Source organism: Capronia coronata (assembly GCF_000585585.1).
Source record: "Capronia coronata CBS 617.96 chromosome Unknown acBCG-supercont1.7, whole genome shotgun sequence".
In the NCBI taxonomy this organism is placed as follows: Eukaryota; Fungi; Ascomycota; class Eurotiomycetes; order Chaetothyriales; family Herpotrichiellaceae; genus Capronia; species Capronia coronata.
In genome coordinates this window covers 557,986-576,590 of record NW_006912899.1, presented here as the reverse complement: position 1 = coordinate 576,590, position 18,605 = coordinate 557,986, and the positions used below count along the sequence as shown (strand labels likewise).

The following is an 18,605-nucleotide window of genomic DNA, read 5'->3' as shown; positions in this document are numbered from 1 at the left end:
ATAGCTATATCTCGGGGAGATATGATCGGGGGTCCGATAAATGGTAGATAAGGTCTATGCTGGCCCCTAGACCCACAGATGCTTCACGAGGTTAGTAGTACGGTACGACAAGAGGAGATATGTGTAGTCTTGGCAGCTTCCGGCGTTTGTTGTGCTCCGCCGGATGTTTCCCCGGCGTCACTCCCTCTCCCCGTTTGGGACACTTTAAACATGGACATGTAAGATTCCAGGAACCATTTCTCGATTACTCTAGCCACCGCCCTCAAGATGGCGGCTCAAACCAGTATGCACAACCTGACGACTCTGATCAAAAGGTTTGTCCAAACTTAGCTCCAGTAGCCTGTGTTTACGTCCTGTGGCGCAACTGGCACATGTTCATGTCACCCTCCCATTGGAACATGCAACTAACATATCTGCCTGACCAGACTCGAAGCTGCGACTTCACGACTGGAGGACATTGCCACTTCGATAGATGGGCCGGGCGCCACTACGACAAACGGCCTGGCTGGAGCTGCTGTAGCCACTCCTTCTGCTTCTGCCGCTACCCCTGAACCTCCGGCACCCGCCCCGGAACCTTTACCAAAGTCGGTCGAGGCCTTTGACAAGATCGTTGAAGAAGATGTCGACGGGTTTGTGAAAGCTGCCAATAATATTGGCGGTCTTGTAGCAGAACAAGTAGGACTGACATAATTGAGCATCGAGGCCAAGCTGACTTGGTTCCAGGCCAAAGCTGTCAAAGATGCATTCGAGGCTGAACGAACATATCTCCTCGTCTCGACGAAAGCCAAAAAGCCCGATCCACAACCTCCGGAACTGATGACCGAACTGCATCGGTACACATCTGCAGTCGACGAAATTCGAGAAGCCAATCGTCCATCTCCGCTGTTTACGCATCTCAGCGCCGTGTCAGAAGGCATTGTCGCTCTGGGATGGATTGTGGAGAAAAGACCAGGGGATTTCGTGACGGACACCCTGGGAGGAGCTCAATACTATGGCAATAAGGTCCTGAAAGAATACAAGGAGAAGTACGTCTATTCACCTCAAACGTACTATATTCAACTGACCCTCTGTAGGGACAAGGCTCATGTCGAGTATATCCAAGCCTACTACAAGATATTCCGCTCACTCGCTTCATATGTCAAAGAATACTTTCCAACCGGTCTTACATGGAACAACAAGGACGGTATTGATGCCATTGAAGCTCTCAAACAGGTACAGTCGGGCGCCGGCACACCCACAACAGCTGGTGCCGCTGGAGGACCGCCTCCCCCTCCGCCGCCACCACCTTTGCCGAAATTTGAAGACGATGGACCTCCAGCGCCTCCGCTGCCGCCTTCTGGTGGCGCTGGACAGGCCGGAGACATGTCGGCTGTTTTCAATCAGTTGAACCAAGGTTCAGCGATCACGGCGGGATTGAAGAAGGTCGATAAGTCGGAGATGACCCACAAGAATCCGGCCTTGAGAACAGGCTCTACGGTGCCTCAGCGTTCCGCCTCTCAAACTTCAGTGTCTTCGGCTGGTCTCGGTAAATCACCATTACCAAATAAGAAACCCGACAGCATGAGGTCTAAGAAGCCCGGCCGGAAGGAGCTTGACGGTACCAAATGGGTTATTGAGAATTTCGAGAACACCCAGTCTGACATCATTGAGATTCCGGCGGAACTCAACCAGAGTATTCTGATCTCGAAGTGCAACAAGTGTATAGTGAAGGTCAGCGGCAAAGCCAATGCCATCTCCATCGACAACTGTGCGGGTCTATCGATACTGGTCGATTCACTGGTGTCGAGCTTGGACGTCATTAAGGCCACCAAATTCCAGGTCCAGGTCGATGGCGTTGTGCCCACCATTATGCTGGACCAAGTGGATGGAGCTCAGATATATCTATCCAACGACAGTCTGGCCACCGAAATGTTTACCAGCAAATGCAGTTCAGTGAACGTGGTGTTACCTCCGAAAGAAGGCTCTGATGAGGACAGCAAGGAAGTGCCCTTCCCGGAACAGATCAGGAGTGTGGTGAAAAACGGCACTCTGGTCAGTGAGATAGTTGAGCATGCAGGTTGAAGGAGATAGGACTAAGAGATATCATATCTTTCGACGTGTAATATAACATTAGCGATAGGGGTTCTGCTTGATATCCCATCACGAGAGATAGGACTTTGCTCAAGCCTTTCTTGGGATCTAGCGTTTGAACATCTTCTATACAAATAGATGAGTCGGCAGGCCATTTTGGTCCACTTGTTGAATAGGAAGCTCTGGCAAGGAATTCCCTGCACTGGATTGGGTAAGGGAAAGTGGAATGCCTGTATGGAGATGTGTAAAATATAGACAGACAGCCTAAGGTAAGGTATATACTCCTCGATCTGTATTCGCCCATACAAACCTACCTCCACCCCTTCAACCAAACCTTCATAACATCACCGTCCTGACCCTATCTATCGCATTTCGACTATCGGACCATCAAGGGTTTCAACTCCCTTCCAAGTTGTCCCAGCTCATCTCTTTCAAGGGACATTCTGTCTATCTGACCCAGCAAAGATCTTCTGATATCTTCCAAAGTGTCTGTCTTGTCACAGATCCCCGGTAGAACGGTTCCTGTAATAACTAGTATCCAATCCACAAAATCCAAGCAACATCTACAGTCCTGTCCTACAAAGCAATACTCTCTCAACACACACGGATATAGTATAGTATACAAGTAAGGCCAACCTCTCTCTCTCTTGTCTTATCCAACCATGACCACAACCCCCATCAAAACCCGCATCCTTATTCTCTCCGACACCCACGCGGCGCTTCCACAAGGCTACCAACCCGAAACGCAAGTCGACCCCGACCCCAGCTTCGACCCTGTGGCCCAGACCCGACGAGACCATCAATCGCCTCAACAGCAATCCAACAAAAATGAAGAGGCTGAGACTCTCCCCTTCAGCCATCCCTTACCTCGCGCAGACGTCCTCCTCCACTGCGGCGACTTGACCATGAACGGCTCCATCGAACAACACGCCCGGGCTCTGAGGCTGATCAAATCCGTCGACGCCGACTTGAAGATCGTGATTCCAGGAAACCACGACATCACACTGGACCGGCCGTACTACGAGAACCATCCGACCCTGCACGCCTCGTGGGCCAAATACTCGCCCGAGACACTCGACATGATTCGCGACATGTATGTCGGGCAGGAGGCGAGGAGTGCCGGGATCCGCTATCTCGAGGAAGGGGTGGGCGAGTATGTGCTTGAGAATGGGGCGCGGTTGGGTGTCTATGCCAGTGCGTATCAGCCGGAGTTTTGGTGTTGGGCGTTTGGCTATGAGAGGGAGGTTGATCGGTATAATCCGACGAAGCGGACGGGTGTCGAGGAAGGGAAGGAGGAGGAGAGTACTAAATTGAAGACGAAGACGAAGGACGACTATGATTCTGGCTCTGGCTCTGGTTCAAGTGCTGACCAGGATGAGAAACCGAAGAATCCTGTACCGGATTTCAACCCGGATTATTACAATTACAATCACACCACGGAATATCGACGAGATGCTGAACGAGATCGCATCGGGTCTAGAAGAGGTGGTGACTCTGATGCAGAAGAGTTGGCTGGACGAAGTCGTCGTGAAGATCGCGATGGCCATGTCGACTGGAGGAAGAGCAAGGGTCAAGATGAGCCGGGGCAGAACGAGGACGGCCACATAAGGACTGAAGCGGCTGTTACTGTTACATCTACGGCTACAGATTCTACCGATATTGACAAACACGACATGAATCGTGAAGATGAAGATGAAGATGAGAATGAAGACGAAGACGAAGAAGGAAAACGAAAACGAATAGGAATTGATATCATGCTCACCCACGGCCCTCCACAAGGCATCCTCGACTACACGTCTACCGGCCAGCATGTCGGCTGCGACCACCTCCGCAAGGCCGTCCAGCGGTGTCGTCCTCAGGTGCATTGTTTCGGACATATCCACGAAGCAAGGGGCGCGGTGCGGAAGAGATGGCATGTCGAAGACGACAATGTGTCTGAAACGAGCGTCACTCCCTCGTCCGAGCTAGCCCAGACTCAAACTGAAACACAAACCCAGACCCAAACTGAAACCCAGACTCAAACCCAGGCGAACTGCAGGCACAGTTACATCGATGCCGTGGATCTGCAGTCCAAGTTCGGGCAAGAGACACTGTTTGTCAACGCGAGTATTATGGACTTGCAGTATAAGCCGTCTCATGCGCCTTGGGTGGTGGATTTGATGTTACCGCCGGCCGCTTCTTCAACAACGACAACAACAACGACGACGGAGTCATGATGCGCAGATACGCTTGGTCTCGCCATGGATACGGAGGAATGCTCTCCCAACCAGACCATTGATGACATCAACTCAACAAGTCACGATAATACATGATACATGAGTTCTATTTGAATCATGAAATGAAATGAAACCGTAGACATGCATTCTCTTCTTCACCGCGGAGGGCAGAAAGACATGAATCAAAGGTATATAAGCACAGCCAATGGACCGTGAACCTTTCTGTGTAGCATTGCAACGAGTCACGACATTACTCTTGAACGCTATTCGATTCGGTTCAATTGAATTCAGCTCAGTTCAGTTCAGTAAAGTAAATTAATTTTCATTTCTTGCGCCAATCCCATCCCTGCATGAGTGCCTGTCTCGGATCGGATCGCGCGCCTCGCAGCCCGCTCTCCTTCCTGAACAGCGGATACAGGATACCCCTGTGTCTCCTATTCCTCCCGCGGCGATCGGTGTTGATTCCCAAATCGCGAATGATCTGAACAGCTTCTTCCGGTAAATTGCGTGAGCGGAGTCGAATAGCTGGATGTGGAAGTGGAAGGGGAGTAGAAAAGGCCATGGCCAAGGGCTCTGACTGCAACTCTCGTTCGGATTCCGACATGGAATCTGGCCCAGACGTAGCCGAAGACGCCATGCGACCCCAGAGACCTGTGGCACCAGTCACAGTCTCGAATCCAGCGTCATTGGAACCGGTCCTGTACTGCGACAGAGAGTCGCATTCGAAGTCAGGAAGATCCGGTGAATCAAAAGTCAAGCTCATCGTCTCATGCTTCGTCGGAGGCGGCCTGTCAACCAAGCTCGGCGGCATAGTCAGCCGATCACCAGCAACACTCTCCAACACCACCGCGATGGATTCGGCCAATTTGAGATCTTGATGCTTGGCTGCCAGCCGTAACACGGTCATGCACAAGTCCTCGTTAGGCACGATATGCATGCTCTCGACGTAGCTGTGCCAAAGATACTTCGTGACGTCCAAGGAGTCGTGCTCGCTGGCTGTAACCAGCAGATGGAGTAGCGTCGGACGGGGAAAGAGGAAGCCTTCGTCAGGCAGTTTGTACAGGATCTGCAACAGGGCTTCGAAGTCGCGGCGGTCGCAGACGGCGTGGACGTAGATGACCCAGATCCAAGACGCAATGGGGATCCGTTTCTGCTGGAAATTGTCCAGTTCCACGGTTGCCAGTTCCAGCTGGCCTTCTCGGATCATGGCAACGGCATTCAATTGTGCATAGAATTCTGGGATCGAGACCCATTGCTGACGTAGTTTTTGGATGATAGTCGTACGGAGATACGTGTCTGGATGGACCGTAAGGACCTGTCATCTTCGTTAGAATCGTGTGTCTCATGCAGGGGCGATGACCTCTGGAAGGCAGAATCCGGCGGCGAGTCCATTCAAGACATGTGAGTGGGCAAAACTAACCGTCAAAACAGCATAATATATAGAAGGCTCGATTAAGATACCCTCGCGCTCCATCTCTTCCAAGATCATCTTCACATTCTCCACAGTCCCAAGCTCTGGAAAGCAATTTGCTAGAATCAGTGCCTCGTAGTGAGCCGCCGATGGCTTCACCTTGCGGTCTCGGATGAGTATTTCCAGGATATTGCGGACGGCTTTTGGATGCGGGTGATTTCGTGACACCCATCGTAACTCAGCCTCGAGGATCTCCGTGGACACTACAGACCTGTCCAGGGATTTCCGGGGGCGATCTGTCTTGGAGATCTCGTGGTCGTGCCCAACGCTTTGAATCTCTCGAAGAAGCGGTGGAAAGCGTTTAGGTAACGGGATTCTCCTCAGATATTTACGCTCTGGTTTGTCTCCCTCTTCTTGGGTAGTTTCCTCCTTTTTTGGCGGCTGAACTGCAGACTCTCTGACCGGAGCGGTTGGCGCGACACCAACATCTTGCGTGATTCCTCCTGCAACATATGCACCAAAGTCTTGGGTCGACCTGTTCGAGTATTTCTGGGTATCGATGTCCTCCCTCGGCGTAACCACATGTCCATGGCTTGCAGTATCCTTCAGTTCTTCGGGGAGGGTCAACTGCTCTTGCAGTGTAGATGCAGCTGCGCTCTCCGTGCTTCCGTCATTTTTAACGGGCGAAGCGCTTCCTCTGCCTTCGTTCAACTGTTGGGCCTGCACCCGTAACGGCGCGCATTGGAGACGGGTGCGCAGTACAAAAGGGCAGCGGTTCTGTATCAAACCATGGTGAGCGATCAACCTATGCATCAGCTATACATGGTTGTAAATGCGCGATATCTAGTGGTCGTGATTGTGCTCGAGGAATCGCGCCTCGGGATGAATTTGAGGTCGGGCTTAGAGACAAATACAGGAGGTTTGCCGAAGTTAGACAAGGCTGAGTGCTGGCCAATGACAATACTCTCCTTCATTGTAGGGGAGTGCAACCGAGCATCTTGGGAGTTCGTTCTAGTAGTACTGAGCAGCGTGTAAGCAGCCAAATGGCATACCTAGGTACTTAGCTATCAACCAAGTTAGGTGTTTGCCGCCTACCGCGACACAACCATGGTGTCACCATTGTTGCCATATAAAGCTTTGGTAAAACGATAACAGAGGAATCGTCGGATACGAGCACATTCGTGGTAAGTTCGCTGACATGGCGCAGTGTTAGGTTTCGTGGTGTCAAATAGCAAGAGGTGATATATATACAGAGCATTCGGGGCCTGATTTACCCAATAAGCACAAAGCGTCTGAAGCCGGAAACACCTCACAGCTCAAATTCCTAACCAGAATCACAAAAACATATGTGCGCCTCCAGAACCAGCGTCTAAACTCAAGCGCGAGGATGACCGGTCCGTCTGGAAAAGGTGTCGTACAAATAAATATCCCGGCAGCCAATGGACTGCATGCAGAGATACGATTCAAACCCGACCGTCTTTGGTGAAAACAGTGGATCTGCCAGTGTCAAGACTCAGGCGCGAATTGCAATCAATGATGCTGCTCTCTGGGGTTTCCTCCGTGTTGCTTGGAGTATACCGGAAGCCGTCGACGACAGTCAAGTCACCCTCGAGTTCCTGTTCATACCGTGGTGGCGGTACCATGTATGATGGAGGTAGATGCGTATAGTTACTGCATCCGACACCGGCATCCAGCTCGGCAGGTGAGATCGGATATGGGGTTTGATGAGGATTGTACGCATTGCGTCGGGCCCTGCCTTCTTCCACCCGCACAAGATCTCTAACAAGATCAGACGCATTTCGCAAAGTGCGGATCTCGTCTCGCATTACATCTTCCAGCCCCCCTTCTTGTTCGAGGATCATCTCTCGCTTCTCCTCGTAATCGTCGTTGGAGCGATGGCGTTGGTAACGTTTCCACCATGTCGCCCATTTATGTTTATATGCAGCTTTGCGGTAGAGTTTCCGAGTTCGACGCTCTTCTTTTCGGGCAGCTCGGTCAGCTTGGCGGCGAGGATCACGGTACCATGCGCTTTTGTGGAGCAGGCGAAATGCAAGCCCAGAGAGTACAACAAGAAGGATGAGCGTGATCACTGCCAGTGCTAGCCGAATCTCGGAATTGTGTCTCCGTCCTCCGTGTCCAAACGGTCCAAACCTAGGGGGACCAGAAGGTCGTCCATGGGGACCGAACGGAGGTGGTGGACCATGGTGTCCGGGAGGGCGGTGCGGCATACCTTTAGGTGGTCCGTGAGGCGGTCCGAAGGGAGGATGATTTCCCCGGAACGGAGGACCGAAAGGGGGATGAGGATGATCTCCTTCAAATGGTGGGCGGCCGTGCTCTCCGTCGAAAGGCGGATGTGGAGGTGCTCCTTCAAACGGAGGACCAGGATGCTCGCCTTCGAATGGAGGGTGATGATGCTCTTCTGGACCGTCTTGTGGTGGGGGTTCGTCGATACCATCATTTGCTGGGCGTTCTTGTTCCGGTGGACGTGGAAGCGGCCCGACTTCACCATGTACCTCATCAGCTTCTTCAGATGGTTTACCTGACTCTGGAAGATCGGCCTCGGCTGGTCTATCATCCTGGTCTGCTGCGGAACAAGCCTTCTGACCTTCGCCATTCGTACATCCAGCAACCCGACCTTTATGATGTGAGAAACGCAGGGCGATGAGTTTCTTGATTGTCGGAGCTTTGCCCAAGGCGGTCTGCCAGAGACATTTGAGATTCGAGCATGCCCTGAACTCTTGCTTGATGAGAGACGCTACCCGATCACAGTTCTCCCGCATCTGATCATGCAGCTGGTCCATTTCCTCCTTCAGGTGCACCAGCTTGACGTATTCGAGTTCTAGTTGTCCGTCGATAGAACTGACCGGTTCAGTTATGATGGGAATAATGGACAAGCCCTCATCCTTGGGACGGAGCCAATCACCACAATCACTTGGAGAGATAATCTGATCGACGGGCTTGTCCTGAAGGCGCAAAACGGTGGGCTGGCCCGTTTGCTTGAAGGAAGTGGTGAAACCAGAAACGTCCTTGACATTCTTGTGGCTGGCGGCGTCGGCAAACCGGACGGTGATCATAGAAGCCTCACCCTTGAGACATGTCGACTGCCAGGAAGCATTTACAATCTTGTCTGTCAACCCATCCGACAGTTTCGATTTGAAGGAAATCTGTCCAACGGCGACATCATTCCCGTTGGCAGGATCGAGAGGAACTCCATTGAGACGCGGGGCGCTGCCGCTGCATTCCTTGTCGGCGGCATCGATTTCAAGTGTAAGTTCCTTTTCACAAAGTCAATGGACTGCCCCCTGGTGAACAGATTGAGCAATGAACCCACCAGCACATCATCACTGCCAGTAAAGCAGCCCGGGCAAGGAGCACGGAAATGAATAGTAATATGGTCTGGATCTGGATTTGGTCAGCGACACCACACGTGCCCGTACTCGAAGGGGCCCTGGTATACCTGTTGAGCCAGCAACAGCTGCGATGTCTTTGGGAGGAGAATCAACCGAAGACGGATGGGGACTGGGCAGGCCCGCAACAAGGGAAGAAAATAAAACAGCAGCGGGGGCCAAGGAGGGCTTCATGGTGCCTGACTGAGAGAGAGGTCCGGACGAGCGGGAGGCAGCAATGTTTGTAGGATAGAAAGGGTCAAGGCTGCGACATATCCCAATGGAGAGGAAGCAGACGGTCCCCGAAAGGTATGCCTTATGCCTGCCTTACAAGGCCATCATCAGCCGGAATTGCATGCCTGGATCAGATGGTAAAGATGAACGATGAGAAGAAGGTGGAATGGGATGTGATGGGATGGAATGGGATGGTGGGTAGAATAGAGGGTGAGGAGGAATCCCAGGCTACTAGTACTTTTGGCTGGTGCCTGAGTATCGATCGAGGGTTGCGTGGAGTTGCGCGAGTTGCGGATCCCTAGCCTTATTATTTAGGGGCAAGGGGGATTCCCTCTACGTACTTCGTTTCTCCTGCGCCTCCTGCGCCTCCTGCGCCCTTCCAGTTTGTTTTCTTGGGGAAGCCTTTTAAAGCCTAGTAGAGACTTAGCCGCGTGTCCCCTTCAACTTCAAGTTGTCCCAGACTCACTGTAACCGGCGGCGCGGCCCCCCAACTAGGCACATCAGAACTTGTTCCAGCCGCGTCAGCAGTTTCTACGGCCGAACGATAAGACCGCAGTCTGCTCCCCTACGGCAGGGCATTGTACAATTAGTGTAATACGTCATGTGATGAGTATATCTGCTTACATAAGGCCTTCGAGGCTGCCGTGCCAGTGGATCGAATGCCAAGTATCAATTCTGTTGACGGAGGATGATGGTAACGAGGTTCACTGCATGCCACCCGGTTGCTGTCAAGATCAGACTGTCGCTACACTGCCACTTCTCCGTCCAAGCTACAAATCATTCACTTCCGTCATTCACTCAGGATCCCATTTCACGAGCGGGACATTGATAGCTACAATCTCGACGCGCGCCCTCCTTTTGCTCAAACCAGCCCAAGTTGCCGCATGAACTGCTCGAGAAACAATCATATCAGAGTGAACCAAAATGGTCAGCATTTTCCTTCCCGTCGTGGATCATGCTATCTGACATTTGGTATTCAGCTTCCATTAGGTCTTCTTACCGCCGCGCAGGGCCACCCCATGCTGGTCGAGCTCAAGAACGGCGAAACGCTCAACGGCCACCTGGTGAATTGTGACACGTGGATGAACCTGACTCTCAAGGAGGTTGTCCAGACGAGTCCAGAAGGCGACAGGTTTTGGAGACTGCCAGAAGCCTACGTTAGAGGAAACAACGTTCGTGCTTGCCCAATCCATCCGCCAAACATCAAGATGTCGGCTGTTGTTTGCTTACTGACGTGATCACTTAGATCAAATACTTACGAGTACCCGAAGAGGTCATCGAATTGGCTAGGGAATCGCAGCAACACAATCAGCCAGGTGGTCACGGCCAACGGGGCCGGGGCGGCCAGGGTGGTAGGGGTGACAGAGGCCGTGGTCAAGCGAGAGGTGGTCGCGGTCGTGGGAGAGGAAGAGGGCAGAGTTGAAGCTAATAAACGCTGCTACGATCGAACTCCGGATTTACGCTGGCGCAACGGCACCGTTTTCAACGATTCTATTAAAAGCTACGGGACTTTTTGACACGCCAATTTCTGATCACAGAACTCAATCCGTGACCCAGGCTTCAAGTGTGACAAGGAAGTTACGAAAAGAAGGCGACTGTGCACCTCCTGAAGTTTGAAAAGCGCTCGCTCGCCAAAAGTATGCGGGGAAGTCGCCGAAAGTGAGATCTCGAAAGGGACTCGTCGCTCGAAGGGATCTCATGCTGGTCGTGACTGAAGTGACCAGAACCCTCTACCTTTGTTGAAATTATTCCGACAAGTCGTCGAAAACAAAAAATCCAAACATCCATGCCAAGTCATCGATCGTTTCATCTTTTGGCAAGCTGGGATGCGAGACATTGCAAGACCTGTCACAAGTTAGCGTTGGTTCGCATGAGCAAAGTGGTGATTAGATGTGTACCTTCTCCGAAACTATCCCCTGATTGTAGAGGTATTTCCCCAATCCTCTGACCACTTCCACCTGTTCTTCAGGAGTCAAGCCAATGATTGCAGACTCGATGACCGCCCCCACGCTCGTTCGGTAGATGGCAATGAAGCTCTGGTAGTACATGTAGGAGAAGAGTCCCATGATGAATTGACAGTCCATCCGGTCCGTCATGCCTCCGTGTCCGGGAATGCTGTCGCCAAAGTCCTTGATCTTGAACGTCCTTTTCAACCCGGAAGCGAAGAAGCCTCCGAAGGGCGCGATCAACGATGCAAAAGTCGCAAAGATGAGAATATGGAACTGCATGGGTTCGATCCAAAGCGTGTACTCCCTTCCAGTCCATGCAGGAATGTGATAAGGCTGGGGCACAAAGACCGGGTTGGGCGTACATTGTAACCCGGTGAAGATATTTGCGCCCAGGTCATTGACAGGGCAAATGAAGTATTTGTACCGCATCAACAGATTGGTGAGGGCAAATCCAAAAAAAAGGGTGCAAATCCAAGCGCCCACAAAGCCCTCGACCGTCTTTTTGGGAGATATTTTGATCAGCTGGGTGCGACCGAATGTGATGCCGCAGATGTAGGCAGTGATGTCGTTGGTGATGACCAACGAGGCCGGAAGGAAAAACCAAATCATGCCCTCGAAAACGTTGTTCATCATAAAGTGTGCCTGGACGACGATGAGGTAGAGGGCCATGTGAGTCCACGCGAACTGAGTGAACTGAAATTTATAGTGGCCCTTCTTCAACGAGCCGACGAAAAAGACGAACCCTAAGATGTGGTCAGCGATTGATGATGAGGAACACAAGTATATACGTACCGAATATGTACATCATGAAGCTGATGAAGCGATGGTGGGTTGCAAAAGGAAGCAGGACCTTGTCGACCAGCAGGATATGTTTGAAATAGTAGATGACGCTTTCACCGTACAAGAAGTACATTGTTATTGCAAGGAAGTACCAGTTCAGAGATCGGGTAAGCGGGAGATTCTTCTGTCTCGTGGGGACCTGAGCGATGGCGATGACCTCTTTGAACGAAATGATCTGGACGGCGGTAATGATCATAAGTACATAGACATGTCCAGCAAACATGGCACCAAAGAATCCACTAATCATTGCAAAGGTCCAGATTGTCCGTGTGATAAAGGTCGCCTTCTTCTTTTCATAGTCGGACACGTCCGGAGGCGTGTCTCCTTTGACTATGGAACCATTTCGACTGCTGTCACCATCCCTCGAAGGACTCGGAGGGTCAGAGGCACTCTCGCTAGCTGTAGATACGCTTTGTCTTCGCTGATCGTGCCCGCTGGTATTGCCATTTCCATTCCCACGATGTTGAAATTTGACTGATCTATGTCGAGCCATCGTAATGTGTTCGCGGAATTTGGTCTCGCGAAGACAGAGGGGCTCGGAATGCAAATTGGTATCGCAACGGGAGATCAATGGGGGAGATATGTCGTGGAGGACGAAGGAGAGGGGACCGCTGACACGTGCTGCCTGAGGTGCTTGTTGGTGGGTTGTCCAGTCGGAAATTGTATCGTAGCAGGATGATTGCAGAGAAGATAGCAGACCGTCGGAGAGTGGGTTTTCCTAATTCAAAGCCACGTTGTGACCAGGACTCTGTTCACGCGAAATAGAGGTCACCGGGTATCAACGAGGAGAAGAACAGTGGTCGAACCACTGGCTGTGGGAAGAGTTACAAAATCCTATACCTATAACCATAGACTTTGGAAGTGTTAGTAAACTGGGTAGCAGTACCACAGAACTAGCAGTAGAGATTTGCGTCATCTTGGGATGCGGTGCACAGCCTGAGGTGCACAATAATCATTGTGCATGAAGGGTTTTGGACCCTGACTGTCACTGGCGGGCGAAGGCGCAGGCGCAGGCGCAGGCGCAGGCACTGCACCGGATCATTTATTGTTGACGCGCAGAATGAACGCCCTCGACGCCCACCAAGAAGCGTCGCTTGTGGCCAGGGTCGTCACCATCACAACCACATCTACTTCACTGATACCTAAAATGCACCGCGTCTCATGCGCCTTGCCGGCCTACTGGTTGCCTGCGATTGTGCACTAGACGCATGCCACCAGTCCCTCGCGCATGAGTCACGGTCAAACACCATATTTTGCCTTCCCCATGGAGGTCAAACATGAATGGCATGGAAGACGACGAAGACGAGACAGATCTGTTCGACGATGACTTCGACAACTTGTCGGAGTCTGCTCTTCAGGAGCTTGAACAAAAAGCCTTTCTTTCCACCCAACAAGCTTACTTGCAGGCTCAAGCTGCTGCGAAAGTCCAGGACAACCACACTTCTTTGCCGCACAGCCGTTTTCAGGCACAGGTACCATTGAACGCCAGACCACAGCCGATACATCCCTTTATTCAGAGGCATCTGACTGAGCCACAATCTGAAGATGAAAGCTTCGAGTTGGTGGGAGAAGAAGGCGTGTCTACTCCGGTCGACGAATATGAAGCCTACCCATTACGCCGATTACAGCCCGGCGAAGCCATCCAGCGAGAGCAGTTCCGTCAACAGCGCCATGGTCAGACGTACAATGGGGCTCCTCACAGGACTATCAATCCAAGAAATGGTCAGAGTCAACATGGATCAAACCCACCAGCTCCATTCGAACGCCGTTCCCAGGCTCTTCACATTAGACCGGATGAGATGCTTTTGGATGACCGTTCGCAAGAAGGCCCCCACGCGCCGCCGCAGATTCAAGGCAGTGAGATACTTCTTTTGCGCCTTGAGGAGTTGATGAGAGAACGCGACGAACTCAATCGACAGCTTCAAGCGACGAAAGATATTGTTCTCATGCAAAAGGGCGAAATCTCCATCATCAGAGCCAACTTCGAGAAAGAGATCAAGGTCTATGATCGAAAGATAAGTGCTCTAGAGAAGACGATGGCAGAGGAATCTGCCAAACATACTGCCGCTCTCCACACAATGATGGAAAAGAATGAAACCCTCAGCACAAGCTATAATTTCCTGCAACAGGAACACAACCAGGAGCTTGAGAATATCAAAACCTTGCAGCAACGCCTTCGGGATAAGCAACAATCCACAAAGGAAAACAATTCCGCAACGACCCCCAAGCGTGGTATGGTTAGCTCTCTACGGGACGGCTTCGACGACGACGATGTAATGGCCATATCTCCATCAAAGTCCGGTCGACGCTCCAAACCTGGGACTCCCCCTGCTGCCAATAAGAGGAAGCGGAAAGCCGACGCCCCCAGTCCTGTCAAGCCGCTTGTACTTCGAGCGACGAGCACGATTCCTGTTGAGATGGCGCCGCCAGCAGCACCAGTGCCGATACAGCCAGAGGACGAGCCAGTCACCATTGTCCGAACAGACAAGCAGGCCGAGAGGAATCTGCAATTTCTCCAAGATATCCTGGAGTATCGGGTGAGGGGATCGACGGAGACGGTGGTGGAAGGTCTGGTCAGGTTCTCGTTCCCGAGTGCACCGTCAAAGACATTTTCGACCACTTTCATCGAGGCTACAGCTCGCTTAAGAGGCAACCGGCTACCCCGTGATGTCCTCCAAATACTCACCGACTTGTGGTCCAAGTCGCTAAAGGAGCAGTATTACAAGCCTGTCGCATCTCTCATCCAGATCATCAACCACGTCATCGACCTCGATATGTCTGTCCTTGACACGGAGACTGTGGCTCCTCTTGCGCTTGTTCTCCAAAACTCGGCCGCCATCAATGCCAACACGCGCTTCAAGCATTCTCCCGTGAACCACGCAACGTTTGGCAAGGTGCGCCAGACGCCCCAGTCTCTATTGAACCACGACGTCAGCGGCACAGATTGCCTAGAGCTGCTTCTTACGGTCGCATATGCCGTGTCTGATGAGCCCGAACTGCTTTCCCTGTTCTGGCGCGTAATCGACCCGGAATTCGTCTTGATGCTGCTGAACGTCTGGCAGCCGATCGCGGACATCACGATCATGCTTCGCTTGCTCGCAACCAGCACATTTCCTTCGACATTCAGCAGCATCTGCGTCGACGACCAACAAGACCAGATTGAGGACTATGTATTAAACCGCATCTGTTATCTGCTCTGGGAAACGCCGAAAGTCGACGAAGGATTGCCTCCTAACACGATGGAAGAACTGTGTCAATTGCGTGTGGAGGTGATGGATCTTCTGATCAGGATCGCCATCACTTCCTCTCCTCACCCACACGACGACCGGTCTCATCACGGCAGTCGCCTGATTGCGGGCCACCAGAGCGCCATCGGACGCATCGTGCGTAGCCTTTACGACGAGGTCTCGGCCATGTACGAGCTCACTCCTTCGCACGCCTTGCATGCCGAGATTGTCAACAAGGGCGTCCATTTGCTCTATCATGTCCTGCAGCTCCATGGCCAGGACATCAATCTCCAGGAAAAACTCTCCGTGGTCAACGGCGGCGTGCACAAGCATCGTGTTGTCCTCACGAGACTGGCCTTTTCTGAGGGATTCTATGTCGATCGTCTGATCCGTGATGAGACCGTTGCTATGGCTACCAGCATGCTCGAGGAGAGCGTCACGCCTGATGAGGCCGACGAGCTGATTGAGGCATTCCCGGGCTTCAAGGGGCGCGGGGCCGTTCTGGCGACCGAGTGAGCTTGTCGAGAGTGTGAAGAGTGCAGAGGACAACGAATGTTTTCGATATGTAATCAGAATACTGGTGGTAGCCGTGGTTTGCCCCTGGATAGACTGGGATCGCTTTGCATAAAGACGGGCGTTCTGTTCCGAACTTTGACTTTGGGAATGATTTGCGAACTGTGTCAGGACCGGACTGTGTCTAGCTTGTCCATAGTATTACATGGGTTCAAGTCCACATCTTACAACAAAGCGTGTCGACCTCTTATCGTTTATGCTTGTAGAAACTGTGCTTTGCGGTGTCTGAGTGGAGAGGCACTTTCAAGTCCTCCAGCCTCATATTATTTCGTGGCCCGTTCGCTGATTACTGCGGTTAAGTCACTCAGTCCTTATGCATGATACCCCGATAAGAAAGAAGCCTTCCGGAGTTGCATTACAATTAATGGTATTGAAGACATTATCTGCAGGATTGTCTTAGATGCTACATTCATCATCGTCGTCACTGAAGAGTGTCATAACGTAATAGCGTCGTCTTCGCCCGGTGGTCGCTGAATGATATATGGCAAACCACCGCCTTCACCGTCCCTGGTCAGACGGAAAATGCTCTTGCTCGAGCGCCTGCTCCGCCGTGACCTCCTCGACCGAGACGAAGTTCCGGAGTGCAACGAGTCCTGGGATGGCCTAGGGTGCAAGCTCAGCCGAGACCTGGCAGAGACCATACGTGAGTTTGAGCCCAGCGTCAGTCTGGAGGCGGAGCGAGGAGCCAATGTCGGCGCGGTATGGAGGGAGCGTGTGTCCAGATCATCATCATCCACGGTTTCGTCATGGCTGTGGTGATGTTCGGCGGACGACAGAGAGGGGGCTGCCGAGTCCTCTGAGACGCGACGCGGAGGAGGGCGATGGTGTCGGACCGAACCCGAGTTTGAGAATGTCGATGCAGCAGACGACGCTTCGGGGTCGGCGTACCGACGATGAGGGCTGACGTTCGACATATCCGACAGGGTCGGCTCGTAGGAAGAATCATCAGCCAGATCAAGCAATTCGACGTCCACGGGACTCATATTGCGCAGTAGCTCGGCGAACATGCGCATCAGCGCTTGAAAGTCCTCTTCCGTGAGTGGTTGCGGGGCGAAACGTGCGCGTTCGTACGCGGCCAGAAACTCCGCGGTCAGCGGTGTATCCGGGACGACGCCGAGCTCGATGAGATGGCGCAGGTATTGGCGCATCCCCATGGCGGGAGGCCGAGCGAGCTCATCGATAACGCGAGGATCGGGCATCGGGATTCCGTCCGGCCCTGGTTCGACCATTGGGTCGATCGGCGCAAGACTGACGGCTTTGGCTTCGATCAGGTCCGTCAATTCGTGCACGACGGTAGCATACTCCAGGTTCGGCATCTCCTTGGACGCCGGCGACGACCAGCCCGGGTGTGCTATCTTGCCCCATGGCGGCTCCATGTTCTGATCGGTGCATGACTGCGACTGTGTCAGTGCAAGCATCCTGGCACCTGCGGCGATGGTTTCGTGTTCGATCCTCCGGCTCCGCGGCCTCGCCTGGTATGCTATCACAGCACTTCGCTCCAGACATTCCTGGATTAGTCGGTAGATTCTTCTTCCCGGTAAATCCTCCTTTTCAATGGGCATGAATGTCTTTGGGATGTCCTTGAGCACCGAACGGTTCGTGTAGAGCCGCGAGGCATACATCAATGCCGCGATCAGGGCGGTGATGACATAGGCGCCGGTGACGAGGAAGATGTCAAGCAGTCGGTTCCGCTTGTAGGATTCGTAGAGGGCATCGGCGGGCGTGACACAGATGAAACTGACGAGGATTAAGAAGACGACGGTGAATGAGGTGCTGTAGAAGATGCGGAAGACCACCTGGCGCGCTCCTGCCATGTTGACGACGGCGGCCCCAGCCTCATCTTGCGTGGGATATGCTCATGTGTCCTGTATCCAGTATCCAATTATGATACGATGACGGGCTATGATGTCCGTAAAAGTAAAGGGTGGTGAAAGTGATTGTAGGGCAAACCCGAGACATCTTGATGCTATGGACGGTGATAAGTTGCAATGATTGACGTCGAGACAGAGGTCACGTGAAGTCACGTGCATATCTTTTTTGGGGTTAGGGTTAGGGTTGTCGCTGGAACAAGGGGCGGGAACTATCCAACCTGAATTCAACTCCATCTCTCCTTCGAGAAGGCCGTCAATCTCAACAACAAGCAGGTCCATCCAGGCATGTCCATAAGCCATCGATGGTCCGAAGTTCTGCCCAGTCAAGCTGCGGTTCATCTTCTTTTGCTCGACTCTCAGGCTGAATGAAGTGGAGTAGTACGTATACGTTATTGTCCCTCCGCAACGCCCTTCCTCATTCGGATTATGTACATCTTGGCCTCATACAGAAGTACATTGCACTGACCTACCAGTACCACCTCAACTACCTACACATAGTACTTACACCGCCACAGGTACTGTACCTGAATATCCAGTATGTCTGCATCGAAATCATCGCCCAGAAAATGCACTGCCACTGCCATCGAGTTCAGCCTGTCTGTCCATTCCACATCTCACATCAGCCAATCTTCCACCCCTGATGTTTTTGTCGTCTAGAATGTCGCCACATGGGGGTGTCAGCACGCCCGGAGAAACTTCCTAGCAGTCATACTAGCCTCAGGCACCGACCGGGTCAACAGGAGTTTCATCATTTCGAACCGAGCATTGCCTGCTGCGGCATACCTACTTCAATCAAACCAAACCGAACCACTTGCACCCACCAACCGT

General features: G+C 52.4%; 8 protein-coding genes across 8 annotated transcripts; 4 read left to right on the top strand and 4 right to left on the bottom strand.

Moving 5' to 3' along the window:
- Positions 1–267: 267 nt before the first annotated feature.
- Positions 268–2,061, top strand: A1O1_07772 (uncharacterized protein; the record flags this gene model as incomplete). Its single annotated transcript, XM_007728638.1, has 4 exons — positions 268–314; positions 426–675; positions 724–1,025; positions 1,074–2,061. 4 exons carry the CDS (start codon positions 268–270, stop codon positions 2,059–2,061), a joined length of 1,587 nt encoding a protein of 528 aa, XP_007726828.1.
- A 671-nt stretch (positions 2,062–2,732) lies between these two features.
- On the top strand, positions 2,733–4,286 carry A1O1_07771 (uncharacterized protein; the record flags this gene model as incomplete). Its single annotated transcript, XM_007728637.1, has 1 exon — positions 2,733–4,286. The coding sequence occupies one exon, from the start codon at positions 2,733–2,735 to the stop codon at positions 4,284–4,286; it is 1,554 nt and encodes a 517-aa protein (XP_007726827.1).
- Positions 4,287–4,608: 322 nt separating this feature from the next.
- Positions 4,609–6,510, bottom strand: A1O1_07770 (uncharacterized protein; the record flags this gene model as incomplete). The annotated part of the gene is made up of 2 exons (XM_007728636.1): positions 4,609–5,601; positions 5,707–6,510. 2 exons carry the CDS (start codon positions 6,508–6,510, stop codon positions 4,609–4,611), a joined length of 1,797 nt encoding a protein of 598 aa, XP_007726826.1.
- A 650-nt stretch (positions 6,511–7,160) lies between these two features.
- A1O1_07769 (uncharacterized protein) lies at positions 7,161–9,278 on the bottom strand (the record flags this gene model as incomplete). The annotated part of the gene is made up of 3 exons (XM_007728635.1): positions 7,161–8,972; positions 9,029–9,099; positions 9,155–9,278. 3 exons carry the CDS (start codon positions 9,276–9,278, stop codon positions 7,161–7,163), a joined length of 2,007 nt encoding a protein of 668 aa, XP_007726825.1.
- Positions 9,279–10,336: 1,058 nt separating this feature from the next.
- On the top strand, positions 10,337–10,834 carry A1O1_07768 (uncharacterized protein; the record flags this gene model as incomplete). Its single annotated transcript, XM_007728634.1, has 2 exons — positions 10,337–10,527; positions 10,564–10,834. The coding sequence occupies 2 exons, from the start codon at positions 10,337–10,339 to the stop codon at positions 10,832–10,834; spliced, it is 462 nt and encodes a 153-aa protein (XP_007726824.1).
- Positions 10,835–11,203: 369 nt separating this feature from the next.
- On the bottom strand, positions 11,204–12,599 carry A1O1_07767 (phosphatidate cytidylyltransferase; the record flags this gene model as incomplete). Its single annotated transcript, XM_007728633.1, has 2 exons — positions 11,204–12,009; positions 12,059–12,599. 2 exons carry the CDS (start codon positions 12,597–12,599, stop codon positions 11,204–11,206), a joined length of 1,347 nt encoding a protein of 448 aa, XP_007726823.1.
- A 784-nt stretch (positions 12,600–13,383) lies between these two features.
- On the top strand, positions 13,384–15,849 carry A1O1_07766 (uncharacterized protein; the record flags this gene model as incomplete). Its single annotated transcript, XM_007728632.1, has 1 exon — positions 13,384–15,849. One exon carries the CDS (start codon positions 13,384–13,386, stop codon positions 15,847–15,849), a length of 2,466 nt encoding a protein of 821 aa, XP_007726822.1.
- Positions 15,850–16,404: 555 nt separating this feature from the next.
- On the bottom strand, positions 16,405–17,720 carry A1O1_07765 (uncharacterized protein; the record flags this gene model as incomplete). The annotated part of the gene is made up of 2 exons (XM_007728631.1): positions 16,405–16,499; positions 16,550–17,720. 2 exons carry the CDS (start codon positions 17,718–17,720, stop codon positions 16,405–16,407), a joined length of 1,266 nt encoding a protein of 421 aa, XP_007726821.1.
- Positions 17,721–18,605: the final 885 nt, after the last annotated feature.